The 22,655-nt window shown below is 40.4% G+C and overlaps 1 protein-coding gene across 12 annotated transcripts in view; it reads left to right on the top strand.

Annotated features, from left to right (window-relative positions):
* The window catches only part of ncor1 (nuclear receptor corepressor 1), a 105,758-nt gene that overhangs the window by 33,864 nt on the left and 49,239 nt on the right, over positions 1-22,655 (top strand). For 10 of the 12 annotated variants that reach the window (XM_037533623.1, XM_017714854.2, XM_037533624.1 and 7 more), the window contains 5 exons: positions 1,889-2,061; positions 3,231-3,321; positions 3,996-4,174; positions 6,084-6,138; positions 7,900-8,001. In XM_037533623.1, coding sequence (XP_037389520.1) covers positions 1,889-2,061; positions 3,231-3,321; positions 3,996-4,174; positions 6,084-6,138; positions 7,900-8,001 — 600 coding nt within the window. Of the gene's footprint in view, positions 1-1,888; positions 2,062-3,230; positions 3,322-3,995; positions 4,175-6,083; positions 6,139-7,899; positions 8,002-17,394; positions 17,736-22,655 lie in introns of those variants that run through there. The other 2 variants (XM_037533625.1, XM_037533626.1) reach the window with 2 other exon arrangements.

Here is a 22,655-nt window from a genome sequence, read left to right as displayed (position 1 = left end):
TTTCTGTTAGCCATAATGTTTGCACACAGTGTAGATGAAAGCTGCCGTGTTCAAATTTTGTAGAATAAAAGTATATAAAAAAAAATGATTACATTTTTTTTGGGGGGGGGGGGGGGGTGTGATGTAAATGTTATGTAAATATGTTCTGACTGCCTACCTATTTTGTGCCTCATTTAAAAACCAGTCCATGTTTATACTCTTCTTATAACTTTACTGAGAATAGGTTAAACTAAACTGCTGTATAGGTGAGTTTATGTAAATGTGTTGGTCTTTCTGACATCACAAAAACAACAAATTCAAAATGGGCTTCTTTTTTTTTAGGATTCATTTCCATATATGGACTGGAAAATGAATAATATGGTTTGAAACTTGAACAGTGCTTACATGTTAGATCTTGAACACTTGAACAGTGTTTGCATGCTGGCTTCTTTAAAAGAAAAAAAAACGAAGAAAGAGCAAGCTAATTTTATTTTTCTTTGCCATTGACCCTTAAAAGTTCAAGGCACTGTAGGCTTTGATTCTCCTCCCCCACCCCTCCCTCCTTTTGCTTGGCCCATAGAGTAGTCGAGTACAGTGGATGCTTTCCTCTGTGCTATAAAGCCTGGTCTAAATATACCACTTAGACCACATGTGGAAGTCATTTGGCTGTAGAAGGGGTGTGTATGTAAGGTAGTGCTAGTTGCTTTGTAGTATGTTGTGCTGGTCAGACATTTTGGACCATGAACAATAGGGTTGGGTGAATATGGAAGGAGGCCAAGTAGAAGGTGAACTGCTTGCAGGGTGAGCGTGAAATATAAGGCTCTATTGTCATCTTTGTACTGTAGTGTTTGCAGGCAGACACATACACTTACTTGTTTATTCCCTGTCCCACTTCCTGTCTTCGTCTTTTTTTTTTTTTTGCTGTTGTACTGGCACACTACCAAGCCTATCACTTGCAGCCTATTTTAATTTGCTTGTTCTTTGCACAGAATAATGGGCAACATTGTAATGAATGTTAGACGCATCGGTGCCCAAAGGTGGTCATTTGGGTCAAACAATTAACACACCCTGGAACCAAAGAAAAAGACATTGTAGAGATGGGCAGCGGGGAAAATTTAACGTCACAGTACTTGATGTTTTCACAGTACACAGTATGGCATGATATTTATTTTTCTGACATTTAAATTGGAACTGACAAAGTAGTGCCATGTTTAAAAAAATCCATCAAAACTATTCATTTATACTCAACATTTTACACGATGTGCTGCACTAGATCCAATTAAACAGGACTAGTTATGGTCTCTGTTATTAAGCACGCAGTTGGAAAGTTTTTAAGTAGTGACGACGATATAATCACGATAATGATACATCGAATGAGTTATTTAAAATGAAATGTACACACACTCAGAGCTGTATTAGATACATTTTCCTTCTATTTGTGCTTATTGTCCATTTTATCGGGTACCCTTACCATATAGATGCATGTCTTATTTCTACATTTACAGATTGTAATCTCATTAACCTGTAGCTCCCTCAGCAATAGCAGTTGTGTTTGCATTGTCTACATGGTAATGTAATTACCAACCCTGATAACAGTCACAACTGTGTGATGTGTTATTTTTATTGGGTGTCGCGCCAGCCATTTAATGCAGGTGTGTATGTCTGGGCTGTGACATATCTGTCTAGGCTATCTGTAGTAATTTGGGAGAAGTCACACAGATACTTTATCTACTATGAACTGACAAATGAACAGTCAAATCCCAACAAATTACAGTACTCAGCTTCTTCTGGAATAGTGCTTTTGGTTGTCAGATGATATGTGCTGGGTAAAGACTTAGATTATTTACTGTTCGCTATAACTTGTGTATTTATTTGGAATGAACTTGCATTTTCTGTTCTGCCTTCTCAGGAGCAGAAGATCTGTCAGCGCTACGACCAGCTGATGGAAGCATGGGAGAAAAAAGTGGAGCGGATGGAGAACAACCCACGGCGCAAAGCCAAGGAGAGCCGCACTCGCGAGTACTATGAGAGGCAGTTTCCCGAGATCCGCAAACAACGCGAGCAACAGGAACGCTTCCAAAGGTCAGTCTCATTACTCTTGTTCAGAGTTTTCTGCATTACCTGAACTGTTCTAAGAAATGCAAAAATAGGCCAAGAACCTTGTTTGGGGGACATGGAGTCTCCCACAGACACACATCGGTCATCATCTGCTGTGATGTAACTCACTGTGTATGCAGTCTGGGTGCCGAAAAAAAAGAGAAAACAAGTAGGCTGGTCAGAAGCTCGCCAATCAGAAGTGGAGTGTGCTGGAGGTGAGGTCAGAGGTCCTGTCAGAGTGATTCTTAGTACAGTGGCAGTAGGGCTTCCCTGAACTGAGAACAGCAGACGACGGCAACACACTAGACCTGGCAAAGAGGCTTTTTTTCCCATAACTAGTCAGACATTAACAGTTTAATCAAGGTTGTTCATTAAATACAGTTGAAAACAACTGTAATCATTTATATGCAGCAGTCAGTGTAATGAAGGACTTTGGCTTCCTATCCTGAAGTGGCCCAGGCAGGTATTCTTATCACTCACTTTTAGATGTGTATTTACTTGTAGTCTTTTCATTTTTTCTTTACCTGCTTATTCATTAAACAAAGACATTAAGACTTTTATTTGTTTATTTTTTGTGTTTGCACTAGACCTCTGATGTTGGTTCCGTCTTCCTGTGTCCGGGCTCGTTTTTTTTTTTTTTTGTTGTTTAGTTTTTTGCTCTGCCATTAAGGCCTAGCGGGCTGTATTTCCGGCCTTTCATTCACCAACTCCCATCCTGCAGGTACTGTCAGTTACCTTTGTGCTGTTGTAAAGAGGAGACAGCGCATGGTACGGTAGCATTTTCTCAGAACTCTGGAGTATCTTGAGCAGCCTAACATATCCGGAGTGGTCCTAGAGGAAGTTGGGAAATAGCAGGCTGCTTGCTGTGCTTCTCTGCGATGGCCTCTTCAAAGGCTTTTATTTGGAACCAGAAAGCACCAGTGGAAGTTTAGTCAGTTCTTGTTATAGAGGCAAAGGTGAAGTACAGACAGAAAGAGAATGAATGATTGTAGAGGCCATTTTGTGAAAAGCCACGGGAAGACTAGTTTGTCGCTCATTGTGTTTTTAATCTTTTTGAAAAACAAAAAACTGAGAGCTCTTCAGGAAAGACCTTTTTTTCCCCTCTATCTCTATACTTTTCTTCTAACTCCTTCATCTCTCTCCTTGTCCCTCAGAGTGGGCCAGAGAGGGACGGGGCTATCGGCCACCATAGCAAGGAGCGAGCATGAGATTTCAGAGATTATAGATGGCCTCTCGGAACAGGAGGTAAGTGCCCGATAGACCCACTCATGTACTCATATCTCAAAATCACTGGAGCTGCTTCTCATCCTCTTTTTTCAGACCATAACTGGAAGAGTCCTCTGTTCCCAGAGTGCAATGCAGTCTGTTCAGCCTGCCTTAACTCTGCAAGATTATTTGCCGGTTTCAGTGAATTCTATAGGGGTTTAAAATTGCACTGATTCTATGTGAGGCATCTTTCTGAAGGTTGCGATTGAACTACATCAGATTTGGAATGTTTTTTTTTCTTTTTTGTCAAAATAAAATTATTGAGCTATTTTGAAACATAAAATCCAAAAAGGTAAAGACCGACAGAGAGAGAGCAATCTATCGATCTTGGGTTATTGTTTTAACAGTGTATTTCTTTCTACATTAATTCCTCCAGTCATATTCGGACACTCATTGTAAATAATCTAATCAGACCCTGTTGAAATGTTAGATTTCATGACACGTTGGATTATTTCCTAAAGAATCATAATCAAATTGTTGTGGGTTCAAACATTTACACCCCCACACCTCCGACATGCCTTGAACTTAGAACAAAGCCACACATACTGATTGTTGCTGGGAACTGTGTGGGAAGACTTATTTTATTTATATATTTATTTATTATCATTATTTTTATCTCACTCTCTCCTGGTTTCTCTCCATCCACCCATCAGAATAACGAGAAGCAGATGAGGCAGCTGTCGGTCATTCCTCCCATGATGTATGATTCTGAGCAGCGGCGCGTGAAGTTCATCAATATGAACGGGCTTATGGATGACCCCATGAAGGTCTACAAGTCCCGCCAGTTCATGAATGTGTGGACCGAGCATGAGAAGGAGATCTTTAAGGATAAGTGAGTATCTGTGATCAGGGTGGTCATACAAGCATTTCAGTATGTAATATATGTCTATACTGACATATTGTGGTATTGACATACTGAGATATTGCTTTTTTGTTTTACTGATATTCATTTGATACATAAGGAGTATTACATCCATGAAACCCATAGTTCTGTTGCAGTGGGGTTGTTTTAGTCTAGTTCTATTTTGTGCACTTTACTAATGCTATACATTATCTGGCACTTAACTATAGTTACACTAGTGTAATTTGCTGAGTGCTTGAGAATGGCATTGATTTTTTTTCAAATTTCTACGCAATTAAACTGTTGTCATTCAGAGTGGTTTGGTCTGATTTGCTCCTATCAAGAGGAGCTTACAGATTCAGACTAGTTCACGGGGATGTCGTAAGAACCAGACATCTGAAGTCTTTAATACCTCTGAAACTACTTCACAGACAGTGAAGAGGTTATGAATATGAGAAGAAATTTAAGCTTTTCACCTTTACACTTATTTGGATCACTGTTTTGCCTTCACTATTAGATGTAACAACTCAGAAGATGTGTATAGATTCACAGGTCATTTTGAACAGAAAATAAAATGTCTATTTTTGCATTGTAGATACTGTGACCCCTAGTTCCTTTCACCCCCAATGTAAAGAACTCCAAGCCAGCAAATGTCTGCATCATTTCAAATCAGACTACTCTGAATTTTTCAGAAAGAATTTCCTTTTGAAGCGAAAAATGCTACACAGTAGATTAATTAGAACAAGCTATGGCTGCATTCTAAGATGCTCTTTTAGCATAGAATAGCAGCAGTTGGGAAGCATGTGATCATTAATTTTAGTAATGCACAATTTTTTTTTCTTTTTTTGTAATGAAATGTTCTCTGTATTGTCCAGCTCTAGTGTTTGTCAGCTGTAGATATGCAGTACTGGCACAAGGGACAGGTTGTTATTTTATGAGCTGTGTTTGAGTGTTTTTCTGTTACAGAATGTTTCAAGTGCTTGATGTTCTGTTTTTCTTGCTGAAGTGGCTGTATGACGTTTTTACGTTGTCTTGAACTTTTAAAGGTCCACATAGTCTGACTAGAACTTGGCCACCATCCCTACCTAGTGATATTAAGGCCAGTCATGCACTTGCAGACTGCAGATTGCCACTAAATAGCAATATACAAACTCTACACCAGAGCTACAGTGTAACAACAAAGCTGGCAGATTGCTGAGCTACCTGGATAACAACTCAGAAGATGCGTACAGATTCACTGATTGTTTTGAACAATAAATGTCTATTTTTGCGTTGTAGACATTTTGACCCCTGGTTCCTATCGCTCCTACTGTAAAGAACTCCAAGCTAGCGAATTTCTCTGCACCATCTTCTGAGCAAGATGATCTTTCCAGTTGGAGATGTGCTCTGATCTTCAATATTGTATTGTAATTATCATCTTTTGGCGTCACCACCACTCCTGTGCAGACAGTTATGAACGTGAAACAGTGAAGACGGTATGGCCAGCCAGGAGCAGCCTTTGAATCCCACAACCACACGGAAGCTTCCATTCCTTGTTTCACCGCACTGCTGCTTTCTGCCCATGTCACGTGGAAGGAGAACAACATTTCCTGCTAATAGCTTCACAGAAACCACTTTAATTTTCTTCCCACAAATCATAGCTCCTATGGGACAAAGAGCCGGTGAAGCAGTTAGGGCTCCAAAGCTAGGAAAAAGAGTGGAGAAGACTTCAATGTAGATCATATTGGCCCTGTCGAGGGCGGACAGAGGACCACACACATACGTGCACTAATTGTTTTCATCTCTTGCTTGTGTCTGCTTTGTAGCAAATTGGTTACCTCTTCTGTGCTTTGTGTATTTGATGTCCTGTTTGTTCATTAAAAAAAAAAAAAAATCCCCTCTCTCTGGGTTTGCTTTCCAGGTTCGTGCAGCACCCAAAGAACTTTGGCCTGATCGCCTCTTATCTAGAGCGAAAGGTGAGTGCTTCCTGTCTCTGTGGGCAGGCTTCCTGTCTGTGGTTGTGTGTACTCTCACACACATACACATAGGCTTTGACAGAGCTGTTTTAGATGCAGCCCACCAGCAGCTCTCAGTTCCCTTTCATGCCAATCTGAAACCCATTTTGGGGCTTCTTTTGTAATTTATAGAATTGACGTGTTGGGTGTTTTTTCTGTCATAACTATACTTAGATGTAGGGGTGTGGCAAAAATATAGCATCATAATGCTTCACAACTATTTCATTTATGTGACTTTTTTTTTTCTGGCATCAGACAAAAAAGACCTAGATGTGCCATATTTTTGTGAAATACTTTCTGAAACTGTAAATACAATGATGATTATTTAGTGTTTTAAACACTATGCTGCAGTAAATCCACTTAACAGGATTAATTCAAATTATACTGAAACTGGCAGTTTGTCAGTGTTACCCGAAGGGTTGACAATATCCATAATGTGGCCAAAAGTATGTGGACGCCCCTCCTAATGAATTCAGGTATTTCGGCACAAATCTATTTTCAAGAGTTATATGCATCCAACTTTGTGGCAACAGTTTGGGAAAGGCCCCTTCCTCTTCAGTATGATTGTGCCTACTAAGGTTCAAAAAAGCATAGTTTGGTGAGTTTGGTGTGAAGGAACTCTGTCTTGACCTCAGCCCCACCAAACACCTTTGGGATGAATTGGAACGTCGATTGTGAGCCAGTACTTCTTGTCCTACATTCAGTTCTTGACCTCACAGATGCTTTTTTTTTTTTGTCTGAATGGGCATACATCCCCCCCCCCCCACACACACACACACACACTCCAAAAGCTTACAGAAAGCCTCTCCAGAAGAATTTGAAGCTGGTATCCCTGCAAAAGGGGTCAATTCTATATTAATGCCCATGGTTTTAGAATGGAGTGTCCAGTAAAGCTCATAGAAGTGTGATCAGATGTCCACATACACATTTTGCCTATAAAGCGTGTTGTAAAAAATTATAGTATGTTTCGTGGTGGAGTCAGTAGTTGACAAAGATTTTGCATGGTGTTCAAAATAATATCCACTCGACTGTTATGTACAACATTTGGGACTTCGATCAAAATCGGCTTCTTCTGTCTGCATCTATTACTTCCTAGCATATAGTGCAAAAAGCTGCTAGTTTGCAGTAATTATGAAAGCGCTTCACTGGTTTATACCTTTAACGTGTAAGTCACTTACTCCTCACTTAAATGCTAACATTGTGTCCATTGTGAGTTTAATAAAATTGATTATTTTAAATATTACCTACTTTCAGACTGCTTAGTAGGACTGTCAAGAATGACCAGTGTCCTAAGCCGACTGACTCACTCCCTATTGTTAAAATGTGCGTGCTTAAGAGTTTTAAGGGTCTTTATGCCGTGTAGGCAGCAAGACCTTATTAATGCTGTTTGCTGTCCTTGCAATGACCACAAAATTAAATGGGCTATTATTTCAATACTGAATGCAACAACAAATAACTTGCTGCCATAAAGAGGGACCACTGTTTTCTGACTAATCATTTAGTCTCAGATAGCTGGTTAGACATAAAGATCACATCAAATAAGGATGACTTTCTGTAATATTAGTTAGCAAGATGACTGTTTCCCACAGGTTGCTTTAGAGGTCTGTCTAAACCGTGCTTGCCTAGTCTTGTTATTTGCATGTTTAACAGTTACTGAATCTGCACTGGTGTCGCATGTGCTTGCTCTCTTGCTCATGCGCGCTTTCTCTCTTTTCTCTGCAGTGCGTTTCAGATTGTGTACTGTATTACTACTTGACCAAGAAGAGCCAGAACTACAAGACACTGGTTCGGCGCAACTACGGCAGCCGCCGGCGGAGGAACCAAGTAAGCCACAAATTTGTGTTTGCACGTGTGTCAGTGACACGTGAGTACATGTCGTCGCTGTCACTGTCTGGTTTTGGCTCTCTCACGCACATGCATATGCTCAGTTTCTCTGTCTCACTCACTTCTGTGCCCTGCGGTGGTTTTGATGTTGTGAGATTTCCCCTTCCTATGTCTGCTCGTGTGACTTCACCTCGGCCCACTCATTTCAACAGTTTGAAGTTCGAGTTTCCACCTTAAAGAGGATTTTTCAGAAATTCTGCATAATTCAGTGGTTTAGATGTAAACAGTCATTCAAGATGGGACATTAGAGAGACTTTTTACAGTGGTGTTGATAGGAACATATAATAATAAATATATAATAAAATATATAATAAATATATAATATTTATAATATAATATATAACATATATAATAAAACATTCAGCACCATCAGTGAATCAACATGAGTCTTTGCAGTTCTTATATGTAGTGTTATGATAAAATAGTGATAAATTGGGGGAAAAAATACATTCTTTGGGGATTATTTTTTCTTACAACACCCTGCATGTGGTTTTATGTGGTTGCTTTCTGTGAAGGAAGTATTGTTGCAGTGTCACCAAGTTCCTCTAAAGTGGAGCATTTTATGTCAAAGTAGTCTGAATGACTAACATTTAATTAAGCAGAAAACTTGAAATATTGTTGGCATTCCCCTTAAGAGTGGCAAACAGGCCATTCTTTTTTTCATCCTAGTGCACCTAACGCTCTTGTGCTAGTGCCTGGTGACTTTATCCTCACCTGGAAGAGTAAAGAGCTGGAGTTTGTGTGCAGACAAGTAAATTTCTCATCATACCTTCTCCAGAATTGTAGAGTTGCTCTTGATTTGCAACGTGCAGCACATTGTTTAACAAAATCCACATGTTTATCTACTTAATACTCTGTCAAGAAAATAGATTAAGTAAAAGCAGTTCACACTGGTGCCTCTAAATCCAGTGTTGCCTTCTTTTCAAAATGAAGAAGCAAATATGAGGGTAATTATCTAATAAGCATGTATGTTTATCTATGTAAAAGTTTTAACATGCAACACTCTTAGGGGAAAAAAGGGATTAAACAGTACTAAAAGGGGTTCTCTGACTCGTGAAACGCTTTTTGGTGACCTAGAACCACTTTTAAAAGGGTTCTTTTACAAAACCATACACGTTTTCCCATCATGGCGAAGAACCATTTGACCATAGAAAGAACCATTTATGCATTCAGATGGGTCTTTGAGAGTTCATGGTTCATGTAAAATCATAGTTTCTACGAAAGGACCTTTTAAAGAACCTTTTATTTGAAGAGTACAAGAAATTTAACTGTAGCGCTGATATGCCACTCTTGGTTTCTTTCATTTGCCGCCTTTCTTAGAAACTACACTCAGTGATCAAAAATAGGCATCTGTTGGATCTAATAAGAGAAAAGTTAATGAAGACTCTGTTGACAGGCTTACCAGCTGTGTGTGTCAGATATTTCCCGGTGGATGTCACAACATTTTCTGCAACTAAATTGAGAAAAAAGCTGAAATACTGATATTTGGTACTGAAATTCATGGAAAAATGATTTATGAAAAGCCAGGTTCTTTAGTTTCATATACTAAACCTGAAATAGGAAACCTGTGTTTGATCTTGGATTCTGGGCTCTGAATCTTTTTTCCTGCTTTTAAACGCAGTTTCTAAAGCAATTTATTTTATCATAAAGTAGCTTTGTGTCATTTTTTTTATCCTGCTGATAAAATTTGGCCTTTTCTATCCCAGAGTGACAAGAGAAACATGTTGCTGCATTTATTACAAACAGGATTGTTACAAAGCAATCCATCCTCTACAACATGCAGGTGTATGGGGAAAAAAAAAACTCATCACTCTTTTTTTTTCTTTCTTTTTCTTTTTTTTTTTTGATTTTTACCCAATTTTCTCCCCAATTTAATTGTTTCCATTTCCACTCACTAGTTAGGACTCCCCTAATCACACTCCCCTAATCAATAATAGGAAGGTGAAGGTGAAGCTTTTCAAACTGCCGCTCACGCAACGTCACTGGTCAACCGAACACGCTTGAAGGAAAGCGCCAACCGCCAAATCTGTTGTGAGCACAGACATCTGTGCTAAGTAGCATCATGTTGAGTGATTGCGGGAGGAGGGGTGAGCATTATACCGACCCAGAGAGAGTGAGACCAGTTGTGCTCTCTTGGACCCCTGGCTACGGATGGCTGTAGCATCACCAGGGATCAAACTCGCGATCTCCTGATGGTAGGGCCAACACTTAGACAGTTGCACCACTCGAGAGCCCCAGTCAAGCTCAAGTTCATTATTGTCTGTAAAGCACTTTGAACTGCCACCATTATGTAAAGTGCTGTATAAGTAAAGATATTATCGTTATCATTAAAGTGGGTGGAGTCAGCACAGGGCCTACACTGTGGACACACCCACTCTCTGTCCGATAAATTCTTGGAGTTGTGATTTTTGGGCATTTATTTTGTTAGAGAGCTTTGCGGCACGGCAGATGTAGAAAAAGCGTATTTTTGTACGCTGTGTTTGTCATTGTCATTGATCGAGACGTTGCTGTAGGTCTCTGAAAGCCCTCTGGTGTTCAGAGTGCACTACTGCCAGTAATACTTATTCCAGTTTTTGCACCCTCATTAACTTACATCAGCTTACATCAATGAGCTGACTTGACTAGTTGATAGAGGGTAGTTAATAGTACGAGGGGAGGGGTGTTAGGTCAGATTATGAGATTAAGGTGCTTCAATCAGAGTTATCTGTAAAGCTAATAGTGATTAACTCTTATTTTGTTTGTGTGTGTGGGATAAAATGAGAAGCAGACAGTGTTCTCCAGCACTCCACCCTCCTCATTCCCTCATCCCATCTCTCTCTCTCTCTCTCTCTCTCTCTCTCTCTCTCTCTGTGTGTGTGATTTATGGAGCGCTGCTCAGCTTACTAGGAATCTGTTTCATCTGCCTGCCACAGATGAGAGGCTCCATGCTGATTTCCAGGGACTAGAAAGACAATAAAGAGAAGGGAGGGAATGGAAGAAAGAGAGAGACTTTTCAGGCCCTCCAAATTATTTTCTCTGTCCTTGAATGGTAACTAGTTTAAGTGTAGCCTACTGTGCTCTGGAACAGCTCTGTTCACCCAGACATGCGGAAAGAGGAGAACTTCAGTCAGAACAGATAAAGCAGTCTTGTGATGCATAGTGTCAGTTGGTAAAGGTATCTGTGGCATAATTGTATAATTAAAGGGCTCATATCTTTAATTTTTCTAGTATGTTATTTTCTCCCTGATGTTTGTGTTTTCAAATACCCGAACATTTATTTTTATGTGACCATTTGCAAAATCTTTTTATCCCTCAGAATTAAACGGGCTGTTTGTTACGTTGCCTTTAAAACTGATGTATGTAAATGACCTCAGTTGTGTGTGGCGGCCCTGTGTTGTTTCTTATTCGAAACGCAGTCCAGGCTGAAACACTCCTTATAACTTATATGAATGGGAGGTGCTGAACTACTTTAGGCTGAATATGTAAAATGAACAAAAATATGCATACTTTTTACTAGAAATGTATTATTAAAACCTGTAAAAGGAAATGGGGAGTGTCATGAAACAGAATTCCTACGTTAGTAACTTGTGACCAGAAGTGTTGCATTTATACTTTCATTCCGCATCACAAAAACAATGAATTCAGGCTGTTTTTGGGCCTTGGTTTTCATATATGGACCTCAGGGTCTGTGATGCAAAAATTGAAACACCAGCAATAAAATACAAAGCATCGCAAAAACATTGCAGTTTGCCAGCTGGTGTTCAAGATGTCATTTTATATGGACTGATTTCAGTGCGCAGGAGTTGTATCGGCTCTTGTACAGGTAAACTGCTGCATCAGTCTTACTGAGATTTTTATTCTGACTTGTGTCCGAGTCACAATAGGAAATTGTTGGCTCTTTATTTCCACTTATACAAATCCAGGCTCTGTCTTTTTTAATTTGGAGAGACGTAGAAACCTGAAATTGAAAGTCACATTAACATTCACATTAACACTAGTGAAATCTGACAGAATAAAGAAGAGAATAAATAAGAGAAGAGAAATAAAGACCCCCGCATACGCCTTTACCAGCAGGGTGATTCACACTTTGTAATGGAAGGGCAGGACTTTCCCTGTAAACAACCCTTTCCCTAAAACCTATTCACTTTTGAGGTTAATGCAAAAGGCAGGGACATAAAATAAATAATAAACCTAGAAATAAACCGAAACTTGTGGAAAACATGACCTAAAAGGGAATAAAAAGCCAAAAGTAAAAATAAAAGGAAAAGAATGAATAAATAAGAGACAGATTTCCTGTTAATTTCTCAACCACTGAACTGTGTCCTCCTCTTATCACTCTGCTTGTTTTCACTTTAAAACTATGTCCTGTTTTACCATTATATGCATGTTCAGCAGACACTAGATTTCTTCAGCATCTTTTTGTCATCAGACCTTACTAAAAGTTGCATTAGATTTGTCCAGTTCCAAACATCATTTAACAAATTCAGCACGTTGCACCAAAATGAAAATTCCTGGCTGAAAAACTGGATGAAAGGTTTGTGTGTTGGTTACTTTTACTAGTTTTTTCCCCCAAATCTGCTGTTTTTATTATGCATTTGATACGAAATAAACAATGAAAAAAAACTGTTATTATTAATGAAGTATGCTTTCAATGGCACTAAAAATCAGTTAAGTTATTTTGGTATGTAGGCTACAGTGAAGATACTAAGTACAATATTTACCAGTTGTTTGATTCATTTTTTTTGGAAATAGCGTTTTATTTTAAGAAAACCATTGTACTCATTTCTTCAGTCTTTATGTGAATGTGACAGTAATTTTGCTGGTGCATTCCAGCTAAATATTGTAATACGTATCATGTATCGCAGTGTTATAACTTTACCATATTGCTCACTCCTACTCGCTTGTATTTCTCTCTAATACTGTGCTTTTAGTGGCAGCGTGACTCTGCTAGCTTGCTCTCCTTCTTTTCGTCCTCTCCCTGGAGGCTACTGCTGGCCCAGCCACATCCTCTTCTGCTCTTATCTCTCGCTCCTCTTTTCTCGCTGACCTTCCTCGTTCCTTGCTGTATGTCTTTCCTCCGCTTCCTCTGTGATTCTCTTTTATCAATGGTTAATGGAGCCTTTGCCAGTGTGCATGTTTGAGTCTCTTACTCTTTGTCCAGAAGTTTCTGTTTGTTGCTATTTGAGTGGTCTGCACGCAGCATCGGCACCACCACAGTATATGAAGAGTGTTGATGGCGTATAATTACTTTACTGAGTCATGCTGGCTTTGTTCCAAAGCCCTGAAGCTCTCTTCCATATTGCATGCGTTGTTCAGCTTGAGCAGAATTGCTCATTTCTAGTGTTGAATGCAAAGCACATTTCGCACGAGGAGAGATCACATCCTCTATTGTTTCCTTCAAGGAAAATAAAAGCCCTGTCGGCTATTTGCATGCGCACAAAGAACAGACTCCCTGGCAGCGTTTGTGTGGTAGGGTCGCACAATATATCATTCGCTAATGGTTAATCGCTGCACTTACATGATGAACTGCATAAATATCAGCAAAAATACAAACTTTATTATACATGTATTGATTTCCTTGACCAATCAACATTTTTATAAACCATCTAGGACAGTATAGTTTTAAAAATTGCATTATCCTTGAAAGAATGATAGTGTGTAACTGTTAAAAACACTGATTGAAAAATATTCTGTACAAACAAAAGTGTTAATGCAGTCCCTTGCTTTGCTTTTTACTGAATTTAGCTAAATTTGCAAGAGAAATAGATATTATGTACTGTTGCAGCTAGGGATGACCACTGCAGTGGCAAAAGGCCTTACAAGTATTTTAAACGGTGATGAACGTGACAAAGATTTTAAAAAACACTGCTACAGTTTTACCAACAGCTTATTAATAGTATGGGAGGCACCCACACTCATCTCATTCCACCACGCTGGATCTCTCTGCTCATCACTAGTGGGCGTTTCTATGTCATTATGAAAATCAACCATATTAACACAGTATTAACCATATTAAACACATCTGTGGCGGTAAACAATCTAATACACTGCTGTTGCACAGAAGCTTACTATGAGACTAAAATATAGATTTATGGCTTTGATGCTTTTATAATTGTCAGATTCAAACATCTAGACTGTGGGATTACATCCTTTTTTTTTTTGGCCAGATGGTTTTATTCCTGTGTATTCACACATTCATTTGAAGGGGGCAAGTGCAGTGTATAACTGATGGAATTCATTGCCTTGAATGACCAGTCAACTTCTGCTGCCAGAGACATTTGATCTTGTTTCACATACTGTAGCCTACATTATATTAGCATGTTTATTCTATGTAAACTGTTTTTATTTATTGTCAAGGTTTCAGTTTCAACCCAGCATGTCTTGATTATCAGTTTCATTTTCGGGCAAGAATTAATTTCGGTGCAGGGGCCGAAATGGGGTCTACACTGCTATATATGATGATACTACTACAAGTTGTGGTTGTTTTAACAGTGCAGTGGTGGCTGATCAAGGTCAGTATCAAGAGAGAAATATGTTTCGTGTGTCCCTAGTTGTTGCAGTATTGCAGAAATCTGTGATATGCAGGTGGTCTCTTTAATAAATCACAAAAATGTTGGTGTTTAACATACTTGTTATTTAACATAAATGCTATTGTAATATGTAGCACTGTAATTGCAATATGCAAATTAAATATTTTGTTCATATCGTGCAGCTGTGTGTGTGTGTGTGTGTGTGTGTGTGTGTGTGTGTGTGTGTGTGTGTGTGTGTGTGTGTGTGTGTAACAAAGTAGCCTCTTTGTATCCTGCTGCAGCATTGATCACAAGAGTGTGGGGTCACTGGATGCATGTGGCCCAATGTCAGGAGTTCAATATCAATAATTAAAAAGATGATTTGAGTCCAAGCCTACTCACACACTGACCTTCTCGCACTGTGGAGGACACCAAGAGAGATCCATTGCCTGTTTTGAGAGTGTGCAAATGTGTATGCGTGTTGTGGTGAATGATAACCCATAAATATTGAAAAATCCTTTGGTGTTTTTTCAGTGATGCAGTCCTGTCCCTTCATTTTATTAATTTATGATGAGTGGCGGCTTGTGTTTGAGTGGATGTGTACTACTTGGGGCATCTCTGCAATATTCAATAATAAAATCACAGTTCTAGTGAAGTTGGGCCGTATGGCAAAAATATAACATTGTGGTTCTTAAAGGCATTTTCATGATACACAATATTTTAATATTGTATTTTATAATTTTGTTTTTCTGGCACTTTAGCGAACAAGGTTGAATGGACATAAATGCATCAGCTAAACAGGAGTGGAAAGTGAGTGCAATGATATTCAACATCAGGATGTGATTGTTCATGAAAAGCTGCTGTTTTTGCTCGATGAAAGGTAGTGGTAGAGAGAGAGGGAAACATGCTATTATTATTATTGGTTAGTATAATTTCCCCCTGCTCCTTGTACAAGTTGACGTAACCAGACATTGTCTTTCAAGTGGTATATGACACAATGGATTGTGCTTAAAATGGGTAAAACATCAACGATATGGTAAAAAAGGTTCATTTCAATTTCAGGTTTCTAGGAATTGAATAGAGGATGACATTCAGTTTAATAAATGGTATACCAGTATCCCTACAGGAATAACAGAGCCAGCGTCTCCCCTGGATCCCTGTGGGATTGGATGCTACAGCAGTATAAGCCTAAAGAAGCCAGCAGCACAGAAACTGCTTTTTGTGTTTAGCAGGCAGGAATTAACAAGAACAAATTTAGTTACTTGCGCAACAAGAGATGTGCTTTCTTGCCATAATTAATGTTATTGTTTCTGTTATTGTAGGGTTCAGCTCTTTCACAAATGAGTGTTTTGGAAAGTGCTTTAGAGAACAGTCCCAAAACTAGTCTAGGAACTTATTCATGATTACAGTGTCTGTATTGAAACTGGCCCAGTTGTACATAGTTGCAGTGTCAGTCAGTGTCTGATACAGGTTTATAGGTTATTCTGTTTTATAGTCCGGTCATCTGGTTTGATACATATGTTGTGCATATGTCTAGTCGTGGTGATCTGCCACCCTGGAGAGTTTAGTATTGAAAAGCCTGGCTCTAATAATCAGATGCTGCTGAAGGCATTAGCAAATATATTAGATTACAAATTCTGGGATGTCTCTTTACTTTTAAATACAGGAGCATGAATGTAACTGCTACTTTATTTAAGGTGGAACAGGAAATTCAGATAAGAAGCCAACTTCAGCTTCATTGAATTTCTCAAGTCATTTGCCTCATTTGCGTCCCATACTTTCATGCCTCCAGCTGTCAGACACTGCTGGAATTTGGAAAATATTAGTCATTTGCAATATCATTACCAGCTGGTCGATGACTTGCGTGCACAAACCCTGAGAAATGTGTCTGATGCAGCTGATCGAGTCAGACAGTTTCTTTTTAGGTGGTGCAAAAGGAAACAGAAGTGCTCTGGAGTCTGTTTGGCTAAGGCTAACCCTAAAAGACTGACCATTACTTTGTTCGCTGCCTCTAAAGTAAAGTGAAATACTTCAGATGCAACGGACTAGACAGTGGCTAGGGCTAACGTTTACTTGGTTTTGCTTATATGTCACATTCTACATGCTTATTTACTATATACTGACCACCAGTACATCAAGCTAGTTTTCTGACTGCTTAGCAAAGAAACTCCACCCATATGGCAAGAGGTGCTGTACGTTCATATTGTGTTTTTGTCACCTTCTTGAGATGTTTTTGACAAAGCAGCCCAAAGAACCAAACCAATGATTGCGCCTGACTCTAGGGAGGAGGGACTTTTTGGCTTGAGGAGATAGGGTAGCGCGTTTGCTTCAGTGCGTCACGCTCCAGTTGAGAATGTCCATCCCCGGCTCTCTCTAAACAGGTCTACAGAAACAACAGCGGTGTCAGTTCTCCTCAGCTCAGCTGGAGCCCCTGAGTGCTGACACGGCTCCGTTCCAAACAGACTTCTGGCTGGAGCTTTTTGTACTTGCTCAGAGTCCCCTGGGACCACTTCAGCATGCAGGAGGAGGGGTGAGGGTGGAAAGGGAGGAAACAATAGGCATTGATGGAGAGGGGAAAAAAGGGAGGGAGGAAGAGAAATGGCCCCTGCTGGTAGATTGTGTATGTTGTACTGTAAAAGCTTAATACATACCGAATACAGCATGTGTGCATTTGTATGGGGGTGTTAGACACCCCTCTACATAGACAGCACAGTGGTATCTCCCACTCTCTCCAACAGGAGCTAGAAAGTTGCCGAGCGGCTGTGAATGCCAATCAAAAACAGCGCTTTGCCGGGTCTGGGCTGCGCTCCAGTCTCTCTCGCTCACTGCCCATCACCTGGCCTGACCCTGTCACCCAGATTAAAGCCGACTAGCTTGCGTGCATGTGTGTGTGCGCGCGAGAGAGAGATGTATCGTGCTTCTGGAGCTGGCCTATGTGGGCCAATAACATGCCGTGACAGTGAGGAGCGTAAGAGTTCTCCGGCTGCCTGCAGCTCCAGATTAGACGAGTGGCTCTGCGGCCGTCACCATGCTGCGTGCGCATGGTCCTGCGCCGCTGCTGCTTTCCCCGCTTCCATTCCTTCTGCACTCGGCACGGCTGAGCTCTGGAGGATACCGTGCCGGGATTTGTAAACGGGCCAAAAGAGACTTTTCCTGAGTGGAGGGTACTGACAGATGAGCGTGAAGGTAGTGTGTGTGTGCGAGTGAGAAAGTAAGTTTAATAGTTGTGCTCTAGAGCCGTCCCTGATGCCTGCTTTGCTGTATTATTTCCCTTTTTAAGTCCCGTTTTCTCCCCCACTCTCTCTCTTTCTCCCTCTCTCTTTCACTTTGTCTTGTATGTTTTGTCACTTGAATTCTCTCGTTTATAAACCATCCATCTGCCCCAGGCTTGCCCTGCCCACGTCCTTCTCCCTCCCTCTTTTGTCTCTCTCATGTGGACATAGCCTAGCATGAAGCTAATCTTTGACACGTTCTATGACCAGGGCAGTGTTGCTCCAAGTCAACCTTCTTTCTCTCTGAAATGAAAAGCCTCTGCCACTTTCTCTGAACTTGGACAACCAGCTGTTTGTTGCACTTTGGGTCAGGGAGAAAAGATCAATAATCAGTCTTGTTTAAAGAGTTGTTAGTATCTTCAGGAACGTTTGGCTCTCGCCTGTGTTTTTCTCTCTGCACTGCTCCGTGGCTGACCCAGCTGCCAACTGAAATTCAGGCCATAGGCCACTCTGGAGTTCCCTTACTAGTTAACCTTTCGTAGGATGAACCTTGCTTTTTAAAACTTCTGCTGATCTGTGCTCATAGTAGGAAGGTAGCAAAGAGGTTTACTGTAATGGGACTAAATTCTCAATTCAGTTTTCAAAGTTTATATTATTATTTTTAACAGAGCTTTTACACACTCTTGCTTTCTTTGTCTCTAATGGGGGCTAAATATTCAAACATGTCATTGCAGGTTGCTTTAGAGGGGTGTGGCTGGATTAGGCAGATCCCATTAGAGATCTCCAAGCCACTGGCACAAATGACTTAATATAACAGTTTCTTAAGTGAAGGTCTTTGGTGTGGTGTATTTTTTTTTTTTCTCTCTCTCTCCTTCATTTCTTTTACTTGAGTACCATAAAGATACATGAAAAAAGTATCTGTTTACTTAAGCGCTTGTTCTATCCAAATGTTAAATATTAGTAAGGTTTTTAATTGAGTTTATTAGTGTGTAAGGGTTTCTTCAAACAGACGCCTTTTCAGACTGGAATGTGGATTTGCAGTAGAACCAAGTCTTTCCAAAAGCCGTTTGGAGGCTTTTGGCTTGTGAGCCTGTCATTTCCTAACTCAAATATGTGCATGGTGAATCAGCAGAAAAGGGAGAGACTCAGAGCCTCCAACCGAACACTGAGGGAGAGGGGAGATAGTCTCTTAGCAGCATTCAGAGATTTAAATCCTCTTTCACACTTATACAACTTCTACTTTGACTTTTGTATTTGTAATAGCTCCTAGAGGTTAGATTTCTGGATTCAGACTAGTTTTAGATTAGGATAAATCAAGATTCTCATTTCTCCAAGTTTCTTAGCCTTTGACTCAGAATTTCAGTTAGTTGAAACTGGACCTCAGTGTTTGGGGGGGATTTTTTTTGCTAGTTGTGTATGACTCTTGTTCGAGAACACTGAGGCCATTTGTATCATGTGAAAGGTGTTGCCAGCATAGTGACTCGTAAATTGTGTAGTGTGAAAAGGGCTTAAGCAACATCTGTGTGGAGGAACGCTGGCAAAAGCTGGGAGTGAGGAAGAGGCCAGTTGGAACATCTTGCTGTTCCAACACAAATACTACCATTCCAGGTCCTGCACTTAACCAGGACTGTGACCAGAGATACAGAATCAAGAATCTAATCCTGTGTTTAGACTGCTGGAGGAGTTATTTTTTTTCCCTTGGTGGGTTTAGGCAAACTATTAGCATGTTATCGTTAGCTGAAAACGACGTGTTGGAATATGAAAGCTGTCCAAATCAGGATCCAGCTCTTGCAGTTTATTACTTGTAACAAAATCTTACATATATATTGGCTCTATAGAAGAGAACTTGGAATTGTCTATATGAAACCTGTGGTCAAAGTTAAAAGGTTTAGTCTTCAGATAGTCAGACCATTTCTGATGTTATTTGTCACAATTTTTTGTTTGATTCAAGTTGCTGTGGTTGAATTAAAGGACAGTACATGTATTTGTTTTTAGTTTGAGAACGTTTTGGGCAAGGTACTGGGCATCTTTCATGTGACCCACTTCCTTGTATGGAGAAGAAGCTGTGAAGTTGAAGAACAAGATTGAAGATTGAAGGTCTTTTAGGGTAGACGAGTCCTATGACATTGGTTTGTTGACCTCTCTGTTGACCTCTAATAAATGATCTCTGATAATTTATTATCTCTAATGTGCTAGTTTATTAATGTGACCTAAGTGGTGGTAAAGGGTTCAGGAACATGAATACCCACATATGGATGATGTGAGCACCATCACTGCTCTGAGGTTCCGGAGAATGACATTCAGACTCTCCATTTCTAGCACTTTTATTATTACAGCTCTTTACTTACTTGGACTTTTTCTGCTATGTATCAAGGTCCTCTTTAAATATTTGCTTTTTGTTGTGATTTCACAATTTTCACTTCTATTTAGTGTCTTACTTTTTGTCTCTCAGTCCTATTCTCCTATTCACTCTCTGTCCACAGTTGAGCTTTTGACATTCCTTGGCCCCATCTGCTGTCCGCATGGGTTGTTTGGCTTGGCTGAGGCAACCTAGTTCCCTTAGTTCTCTCTCTTTCGTGGAACAGCCGGAGGAGGGGTGCAGCTCCCCCGTCCCATCGTCATAAACCATGATAAAGGACCTGTGGCTGTTACTGCATGCTCTCAACACTTGCAAGAGGAAAACATCCTCGCAGCAGGTCGCTGTGGACTCAAAAGTAGCTCTCGATGTGGAATGCTGGTCTGCAAACATGCAAGATCTCTGTCAGACGTTTGTTTCAGTATCTCCTGTGGGTATGCCTCTCTGTGTATTACTGTGCCCTTTTGACAAGCAGACGAGTTGTATTCGTTGGTGACCTGCTTGTCCCCCTCACAGTCATTCAGAAGCCTTTTCTTGCTTCAAATCTGTACTCTGTTCCTTGACACAACTGCTCTGGGTGCTAAGCTTAATAGTCCATAGCTTGAGGTGGCAACTTGTAATGACCTCCTGTCTTCACCATACAAAAAATTTTTTTGAGGTCTGGTTGCCTTTAATGATCCAACTTGTTTGGCTTTCTGTACAAACAGTTGCTCTCTGTAGTGGCTGACATCCAGATAAGTTGTTTTGCAAAGGTTTGGCAAATTTATTTATTTACACCCCCCCCACCCACTTTTAATGGAGCATGGTGGTTCTTCCAACTCCCAGGAAAAGGGGAAGCTGCCATCACATGTGTACTGATATGGCATCAGGTAGCCAGGGTGCTGGACAGAGTAAACGAGGAAAAAGCTCAATTTCCCTATTTTTTATTACGGGAATTTTTTCTCTTGCTTCCTGGTAGGAAGACCATGACCTCCATTGGCCAAACCTTCACCTCAATGTTTGATAACTTCCAATCTTCTGTCTGGAGTCCTGTCACTTACATGTTTTTGTGGGACCCCCTAACTCAGGGGTGTCAAATTCAACCACTAAAATAGATTTTTTAAATATGGTCCAGAAAATCCATGGGCCAGCTGTTAATATTTAGTTTTTGCTTAAAATTTTGCCACAACCCGGACGGGCCATTATTCATTCAAAACATGCCAAAAGTGCAACAGCACAATAGCTGTTGAATACTTATTCAAGAATAATTAGAAACAAAAATAACTTGTTTTAGGTTGTCTTTTCTTTTTGTATGATCTCTGGCTCATAGACTGTCGTTGGGGGAATGGGGGTTGGAACACTATACTGTATTGGAGTGTGTGCTGGGGACTGTAGTGCATCTCATGGCAAAACAGGCTAATAAAAATAGAACCTTATTTTATACATAATTTTACAGTCTGAATAGGCCTTTCTGTAGGCCTTGTGTTTGATGCGCATCCTGCTGTCTCCAAACTGCTGTCTCCACAAGGACAGAGACTTGGTGTGTATGTTGTTTTTTTTTTTTTGACCGGTAGCCATGTTCAGGAGCCCTTGGGTGTTTAGCTTTTCTTGCACACACTCATATCTGCTTGCACTCATCTCCCTTTCTTTTTCTTGCTCTTATTTGCACTCGCCCCATGCACAAAATACCTTTAACACACCACAAGCTGAAAAACACATTAGATGAGGACTGTCTGTGACCCTGTGTGCCCCATATGTTCTCCAGTCATTTGTGGCAAGCTTTCCAAGAATTAGTTTAATCGTAACCACGTTTTTTCCCCCCAAACTAAATAACCCTGCTAATGAACTGCCGCTCAAACCAGTGCTTGTTCTATGCATCTTACTCACCTGATACTGTGCACTGTGAACTCCTGTAACCAAAACCAAATTCCTTGTATCCGTAGCATACCTGGCCAATCAAGCTTAATTCTGATTCTGTTTCTGATTCTGAATTTTCTTGTGCATGGTTAACAGGCCTGATGTGCTAGGCTGGAGTAAGTTGACATTGCAACTCCTAGAATGGTTATCCAGTGTTTTTGTGCTTCTCCCAGATTCTCTGTTCCCATCCTCTCTTACTCAGGGTGTGAGCTTGGCCATTGCCCTTCCCCAGCAGCCTGTGCACTCCAGGAAGGGAGAGGTTGTGTTTTAAGGCTAGGCTGTGTCACAGCATCAGCCGTGTTGTTTTTGTTTTTCCTTACGGGGTCATCTGAGCGCGTGTAGCTTTAACCCAGTCACTGGGCCGCCTAGCGCCTCATGTTCCTCTGATCTGCCCCGAGCCCTCTGTAAAGCCTTTGCTTTCTTGGCCTCTTTGAACTGAGTATTGTCAACAATGAGTCTATTGTGATTTGGGAGCCTCTGTGAAGTCTGTCCTTCCAGACAACCCTGTCCATGTGAACATCATCAAAGGGCCTCATAGCGCTAATCTTATCTTTTTGTAGAGTGCACCAACTGGCCATCCCCTCTTTAGTGCTCTTGCTTTTTCACTTTTTTCCTTCTTTTTATATTTATCACCGTCTCGCT

This window comes from Pygocentrus nattereri, chromosome 23, assembly GCF_015220715.1.
Source record: "Pygocentrus nattereri isolate fPygNat1 chromosome 23, fPygNat1.pri, whole genome shotgun sequence".
In the NCBI taxonomy this organism is placed as follows: Eukaryota; Metazoa; Chordata; class Actinopteri; order Characiformes; family Serrasalmidae; genus Pygocentrus; species Pygocentrus nattereri.
Note: the sequence above shows the minus strand (reverse complement) of the source record. Positions and strands in the feature narration are given on the sequence as shown.